The sequence below is a fragment of the Nicotiana tabacum genome, chromosome 22, assembly GCF_000715075.1.
Source record: "Nicotiana tabacum cultivar K326 chromosome 22, ASM71507v2, whole genome shotgun sequence".
In the NCBI taxonomy this organism is placed as follows: domain Eukaryota; kingdom Viridiplantae; phylum Streptophyta; class Magnoliopsida; order Solanales; family Solanaceae; genus Nicotiana; species Nicotiana tabacum.
In genome coordinates, this window is record NC_134101.1 from 40,627,074 (window position 1) to 40,635,624 (window position 8,551).

Sequence of the window (8,551 nt, forward strand, 5' to 3'; positions counted from 1 at the left end):
AGGAATGGTCAAGTATCTCCACATGTGCATAAGTTATTTGCCTTAAGGTTAAACATCCTCCTTGAATTTGAAAGAAGTATTGATACTCTTATCAAGAGAATGAATATCAAAAGCAAATCTCCTTTTAAAACAAATTTGAGCACATGACGACATAAAAAATGTATGTATGCTTGTTTATCCTAATGTTAATACAAATGGCATGGTTCATGCAAGACATACATTCGTGGTATTTAACATCTCTAAGTCAAGGATAAAAATAACACCAAATGGAATTATAGAATAATGCGATAGTTGACTCAAGCAATATATACTTATCATATTATATTTTTTTTAAAAATAACTAGATACACATCACTTTATAATTCATTAAAAGAAACTTGGATAAATTTTAATGATACTAGTCACTCAAGTTTTACCAGGACGTGTAATGGTTTATTCATCCTTTATAGAGTATGTGTAAACTTTGAAGCACCTTTAAGCATGTTCCTGGACCAGCCGTTATGCAAATATCATTTATTCCTTTTTATGGCTGGACTCAGAATTTCTGCAAAATAAATTAATTTATTTTTGGTACCCAAATCTTTTGGGTCCTTGAGGGTTAGTAGCTGGTATAATTGGAGATGCATATACCTGTTTAAATCTCCAAATATATTTTGATCTACCATAATTTGTTTGCATAATTGCATGCAAATACTTTATGTTCAAAATTACCACAGTAATGGCATGTAGTATGAGAAGAGAAATGTTTACCTCCAGATGCCTTATTAGTTGACTTGAAACTTCCCTCAGTCAACTTGTTTAAGGTAGGACATTTACTAGTAGACCCATTTTTAGTCGATTGATAGTTGTTAAGCCAAGGAGACGACTTTGATCTAACAAGGTAGTGGCTGGGGGATTTGTGCAAGCTGCTTATTTGTTTGCGAAGCTCAAAATTTTCTTCTTGAAGTAAGTTATTCTCCAACTGATATTCTTTAAGCTGAATATCCCAGTTTTTTTTTTATTTCTCAACTTGTTATATTCTTTAAGCTGAATATCCCAATTTTTTTTTTCATTTCTCAACTTGTTATATTCTTCAAGTTGGATCTCCCAACATTTCTTCTCATGTATCACCTTGTTATATTCTTCAAGTTGGATCTCCCAACCTTTCTTCTCATGTATCACCTTGTTATATTCTTCAAGTTGAATATCCCAATTCTTTTTCTCTTTCCTCAACTTATTATATTCCTTAAGCACTTTCTCAAGGTCGTTGAGAACCGATTCAATATTTCCCTGCAATTCGTCACATTTATCGCAATATGTAATATGAGTAGGACATACCTTGTCAATTTCTCCTATTGCCATGAAACATAGGTTCTCTATTCTTTCATGGTCGTCTTCTTCTTCAGATTTATTCTCGTCGTTCCAAGTTGATATTCTATGATTCTTCTTCTTGAATTTAGGACACTTTAATTTCATATGTCCAGATTTACCATATTCATTGCAGCATACATTCTCTTTTTGTTGTACCTCATTCTTGTGATGATTCTTGATGGATTGAGATTTTTTATTCTGCTTCTTTCTCCTCTTCTTTTTTCTTGTCCTGGGTATCACTGCCAAGTCTTCTCGATCTTCACCATTTTCAGAGTCTTCAAGAACTAACTTGGATTCAATTTCTTTAACTTTGTTAGTGTCTCCATGGATATTTTTCAATATGTCCCATATATCTTTAGCAGTCTCACAAGTGTATATATTCTTATATTCTTCTTCACTAATCGCACAATAGAGCATGTTGATTGCTCTAGCATTTGTTTGCATAATATCCAGCTGCTCTCTTGTGTAGTCAAATATGGATGCCCCTTTTTCAAGCTTCCTTCCATCACTGTTGTTCGGAATAAGTCTAGGTCTATTCTGAATAACTAGCCAGGCTAGATAATCTATTGATTGAACATAAACCTTCATTCTTTCTTTCCAATGGTTATAGTATTGACTATTGAAGTACGACGGCCTTCTTGTTGAGTATCCCTCTTGAAATATGGTTCCAGTAATTTGATGACATGCCATATATCTTTTCTCACTTGCTGTTAAGCAAAAGAAAAAGATGTGAGACCAGGTCTGATACCAATTGAAAGTACAAGAGGGGGAGGGGGGGGGAGCGAGTGAATTGTAGCCTGTTAAAAATTTCTAGTCAACTATGTATCCTCTTAGTCGACTGATGCGGAGACAGACTGCCCAATACTGTTAGTACTTTGATTCAATTAAATACTAATCTCAACAAATATTAATTGCTTATAATAACATATTAAAGCAGTAAGGTAAATGACACCAGGAATTTTATACTGGTTCGAAACCAATGTGGTATCCTACTCCAGTCTCCTTGGGTTGCAAGGATGTTATCTCTTGATCTCTTTGTAATATGAGTTATGTACAGCTTGTGTGATTTTTGACGTTCACCACCAACGTTTATAAGGCTGATTTTCACTCGCTCACCAATAACGAATAAGGGTTGGTTTTAACACGCTCACCAACAACGACTCTTTGATTTTTACTCGCTCACCAAAGTAACGAATAATGACACAACCTCTAAGGACACGCTGCCTCTCCAATATTTTTCAGTCTCTCTTCACTCTTTTGTGTACAAAGTAAATCTTAATGCTTGTTAAGAGTAGAACAAAAAACTTGTAGTTGGATGGACGTATAGAAGACTGTGTGTCTAATCTTTGAGTTTGCCAGTCTTCTTATAGACCAGATTTGAGAGTTGTTGTTGATTTGTTTTTGATAGGTGCACGCAATGTTTTATTGATATTTGATTTATGACCCGTGCCTTTAATTTCTTCAAGAAGGATGGGCTGGATTTAATAATCCACGGAGTGCTTTTCATGCTCCATGCTTTATTGGGTAGAGGAACAATACTTCAAGTTGTCTCCCATTACATTTTATTTCTCTTCCACTTTGGATCTTCCCTCATAAAGAATCTGAATACTCTATGTCGAGATGCTTTGAAGAAAGAAGCAGCACTTCAAATTGTCTCCATTTGATATTGTGTTTCCCACTCAACTTGTCTCCCATTATGTTGTGTTTTCTTTCCACTTTGAATCTCCCGTTTTGCAGAATCTGCATATACTTGTATAACATTAGTTAAAACTTCTTTATGGATATTGATCATTATTAAAATTCTAAACTTAACAGGTTTGAGGAGAAAGTGAAGTTGCAATGTTGGTTAACTCTTTTACCAGAATCGAGAGGCTCTTTAGAGCTAAGAGGTGTAAAGTATAAATGAACAGAGAGTTTATGATGAAGTTGTTATCTTTCATTGATAGGAGCTGTAAATATATAGAGTTTACAAGAGATTAAACTTGAAAAGATAAGTACAAGAAATATACGGATATACATGGATACATATCATGATCAATTTGAATGTAACTAAAATCTAGAAAATTGTTGGATCATGTTAATTTGTAATCCTTTATCATTATCCTTTATCACCCTCCACATACCCCATTTATGAGAATACTCTGAATTTGTTTGTTGAATGCAACTAGATGTTATTTAAACCCGATTGGTTGGATGAAAGATAAATCCAACTACTAAATTAAAGACAACTTGCTCTAAGACATTCCAAAGATGAAAATAATAGTTCATATATTATCGATCGCAAATAAATAGGACTTCAATTCATACATATGCCTCATTTGGCCCAAATACTTGACTAAATGCTCACCTGCATCACTATATATCCTCATATTTTGATAGGTTCAACCAGTAACAAGTTAATCATGTTTTTAACATTGCCTTTGGAGTTTGTGTATCCATCTCCCTCTTTATACAGAGTGTCCATCACACGTGCACAATTTATAACTCGTTCAAGGACAAACATTGGTACTTCAGTAGGAAGGAATAATTCCTTGTTTATAACTTTCCATGCATTCTTGATTTCCTTCTGTAGCTTAACGTATGCCTCTTCCTTTGATGCTCCATATTCTTTCATGTAGCATTCAATAATTGAAGCTACATGTCCTCTTTGTTGTTCAACCTACATGAAATAGATTTCAATCTCTTCAGTATAATTATACATTTTAAGCATTTTCTTGTTTTATCATATTTTAAGCTTCATGGCTAAACTTTAATCCCATTTGAATCAAATTTAATACATATAATCTGTTCCTTTTGTACACATGCAGATAAACAATCATTGGCAAGTTGTTTTGTGTGCATTATTTTCATGTAGATAGTTTCTTTTCTTCTTTTTTCTCGTGAGTGACGATCTTGTTCTTATTTTCATGTAGATAGTTTCTTTTCTTCTTTTTTCTAGTGAGTGATCTTGTTCTTATTTTCAAACTCTCTACTGTATTACATATCATTGTATTTACTAACTTTTCATTGCTGATGTTAAATTATTCGATATCGCAGACACCAAACTATCATATATCCTTCTTTTATTTTTTGCATAGTTATACAATAAAGCGAATACAAATTACTTAGTAACTTTTTCCTGGAAGAGATTGCTACATGGATAACAGAATACTAGCGATTTAATGTTTAATGAATTTAGAAGGTCTATTTTATTATTTTATGCCAATGAACCTTCAAAATTGGAAGTGACACTTTGGGCCGGTTTGGCCATAAAATAAATTCATTTTTAATCGATTTTGTTTTAGTTTTTTTCGGAATCAATGTTTGGCCATGAAAATTTTAAATTTCACTTGAAGTTGAATGTCGGAATTTTCCGAAAATTTGAAAAACTCAAAAAAGTTATTTTTCAAAATTTACAAAAATTCAAGAACAGCTCCAAATTATATTCATGTCCAAACACAACTCTAATTTTCAAATACTATTTTCACAATTTACTTTTTTTCGAAGTTTCACAATTCTTACGTGCAAACGCCCACTTACTCTATCTTTTGAGAAAAAAAAAGAAAGTGAGAAGTGTTATTGTTGTACTTACGTCATGGCCAACAATATCGTCCATTGCTCTGCTAATTGTTGACGCAGCCAGAACTATCGAAGGCTTATTTATTATCCATTCAAAAGTCTCTCTGGATATAAACTCCTCCATTCCGACCAAGGAAGTTGTTGCTAACATCATATAGCCACAGCTTACAAGTGCATTCTTAGTATACTCCTCACAAGTTGGAGTATAGCCAGCATCCAACCATTGGGCTTCCTTAAGAAAGGCTCTCACCAACTTTTTCATCTGAAAAATAAATAGAAGTAATTTAAGCTAGATAATAAGTGTCGTCTTCTTTTGGAATGAGATCACCGTTTCCTTTGTTTTCTTCCATTTAACTTAATCTAACTGATTTATGTGCATGGGTTAGTTAAGCAATATTACCTCATATTTTGCATAGTATACGCGGTCGGATTTACATTCTTTGGCCAGTACTTCTTCCATTTCACTGTAAACGTCTAGAAGGGCTTGATAAGCAGGTCTCAAATATGGCTGTAGGGAATCTATCGCACTAATGTCCCATCTAAAAATCAAGATTGTATCAGAATCACAAGCTAATTTTTACATTATGAACATGTCGTTTCACACGATAACAACATAAAGAAATGTTTTTTAATATTCATCAACGAGGAATTGTAAAAAGATTTACCTCTGTATCGCATCAGTGAACGGCACGAGTTCATCAAGGGTTGCATAAGCATCAAAAGTGTCATCAAGGATGCTGTCGATCTTGATTATTTTTGTTATCATTTTTCTCGCACGACTATACTGAGGCTCATAATACAATCCTAATATCCAAAATAACACTCAACCAATCTGTCTCTTGCATATGGATATTTGTTCACAAAATCCAAATCTTTCCACCATCTGCATCACATCACAAGAGCAACACGTTATTATATTTCAGTTTTACTAAGCCCAAGGTATCATTATTCATTAATTAAATTAAAGAAGATAGATCAAATAATGTACCTCGTAAGCTCGTTAAGCTCTCTTTGATGCAGCTTTTGCAACACGTTAAAATCCAATTTTGCGAATTTCAAAAGCAATTTGTTGTGTGCATCAATGTCTTCATAAATGGATATGTATTTCCTTGCCCCCAACCTTGGTACGGTTTTACGAATAGGCTGGCTTAAGGCTTCAGAAACTTGAGCCTTAAGCGAGTTAAAATTGTTCAAGTTTGTGACCATGGACTCGAGATGAATAGTGGTAAAGGTAAGAGCTTCTTCTAGAATCTCCTCCGCGTGCACTCTCATATGTGATGCTTCATACAAACTTAGTAATCCTTGGACATCATTACTAAGGGCTTCCTTGAATCCTCCGTCATGATTAGTGAATTGCTTGAACACATCTGGTTAAACATCATGTTCATATTTTGATAGAAATTAATTTAGTTTAAACTCCAAATTACATGTTATTATTAAAAATATTACTCCCTATATATCAGCCAAAAGAACTTAAGCATTCTTACATAACTGGTGGGTTTGAAAGCTAAGAAACCTAAAGTTTCCATATTAAAATTGGTGATAATTTTTCAGTACAAGGACATAATTACAATTTCCATGATGCTACGTTGCAAGTGTTATAAGCGTAAATGAAGATAAAGCCATATTGGATCAAGTTTTCAGCCATAATGCTGAAAAATAAACCTAAAGTTGCCACATTAAAATTGGTGATAATTTTTCAGTACAAGGACAAAATTACAAGTTCCATGATGCTATGTTGTAAGTGTTATAAGCGTAAATGAAGATAAAGCCATATTGGATCAAGTTTTCAGCGATAATGCTGAAAAATTCTGGTGATCCTCGAAATTTTGCCACAAATCCTGACGGATCCTGCTGTGGCGATTTCTAAAATTGTTTTCCAAAAATATTATGATCAGTGTTCCAAAATTCTTATCAGAGACTATTTTTTCAAGACTTTTTTACCAAGATCAAAATGTTCCATCCAGCGTAATTAATAGGTTCCAAGCGTGCGAATATTTAAAATAATTTTTTTTTTCTTTTTCTTAACCTCGAAACGAAGCGAATGATAAAGAAAGCTATGGGTGGAAGTTTTGAATATACTATTGAAATAACCACGAAAACAGCAATGAAGCTTTGCAGGATAGAGCAGAAAGAAGTTAAGTTACCTGAAGACATGTAATGGCCTTGTTGTCTTACAAGCCGGAAACGAAGAGCGACAACGTAAAGGTTATCATCAATATTATTCTCAGTCTGCAGTTGGGACGCATCAAAGATGTTTTGAATAGATGTTTCGATCTCATTATGAAAATGATATGCTACTCCCAATCGTTGGATTGTGTCAATCAGGACAAGTTTTTGTGTACTATTGTCACGAGTTTCTACTAACATCTTCCTGACTTTTTCTTTTAACTCATCAAGTTCAAGTTTTTCTTGGGTTCTAATTTCCTGCATTTGAAAATTCAACATATTAGTTTTGACTATCTTTAAATGAAATACCAGTATAATATGTACAAACTTACTGTTGTTTTTGTTTGAAAAATAGGAATTAAAACGGAATTCAAAAAGAAATAAAGCATATACATGAGTGGAGATGGCGTACTGTAAGTTGATAAGTATAGGAGAGGAAATGATATCCCCAAACGGTTGATTCAAAATTTGCCACGTGACGATGATCAGAGAAAGAAGCATCCATTGCTAATATTTTATGAGTCATCCTTTTCTCCTTATAATCTCTGATTCTATGTCTCTCTCTTCCCCTCCACATGACTAAAGGTGAAAATGAGTATGTATTTTTAACTGAACAGAAACTGTATCCCCCAATGGCCGATTGAGAATTTGCTAAGTGATGCCAGCCGGTGGGATAAGCAATCATTGCTTGACTCATCCTTCTTTCTGTTTTCTCTCCCCACAAAGGTTTTACATCTAAATTTTTGTACATATTTATAGTGCAGTTTCATTTTTGTTTTCCTCATTGATACAGTTGACATCATCCGAGTGCGCACTATGCATGTCCTCTAAGAAGACGCTGGCTTCGTGGCAGTCTAGGAGCCAAGTGTGTTCAGAGGGGTCAATTGAATTTTCTTTGTTGTAATATTTGGACAAGAGTGGGTTGCTCTAGCGGTGAGCACCCTCCATTTCCAACAAAGAGGTTGTGAGTTCAAGTCACCCAAGAGCAAGGTGGGAGTTCTTGGAGGGAGAGAGACGGGGGTCTATCGGAAACAGTCTCTCTACCTCAGGGTAGAGGTAAAGTCTGCGTACACACTACTCTCTCCAGACCCACTAATAAAATTTTGGAATGTATAGCATAAAGTAAACTTTTTTATATATATCTGAAATGTTATATCCCTTTACAGTTAAGTGTATTCACTCACTGCGCAAGTTTACAATTTTTGGAATTCCATTGTTATTTTTTCTCGCTCCCCCACTACTTTGTGGTAGTGCCGTCAAAATGTGCTAGTCCAGCCAAGTCGAGACCTCACGGGCCATGGAATTTGATGGGCTTGAATGGATCGGCCTCATTTTCGAAAGAGCCTTAAAATAAGTGAAAATAGTACGGACTAATCAGTTTTCAGATTGGTAATTGAAAAATAGTCAGTATTTGTAAAGTCATTGAAAAATAGTCACTATTTTACTGCAACACGTAAAGTTCCAGCATAATATA

General features: G+C 34.3%; 1 protein-coding gene across 1 annotated transcript; it reads right to left on the minus strand.

Moving 5' to 3' along the window:
- Positions 1-3,588: 3,588 nt before the first annotated feature.
- On the minus strand, positions 3,589-7,961 carry LOC107774988 (sesquiterpene synthase 9-like). The gene is given in 8 exon segments (XM_016594649.2): positions 3,589-4,009; positions 4,922-5,170; positions 5,309-5,447; positions 5,574-5,730; positions 5,733-5,791; positions 5,897-6,275; positions 7,056-7,335; positions 7,490-7,961. Coding segments are annotated over 8 exon segments (1,896 nt in total). The 5' UTR covers positions 7,829-7,961; the 3' UTR covers positions 3,589-3,715.
- Positions 7,962-8,551: the final 590 nt, after the last annotated feature.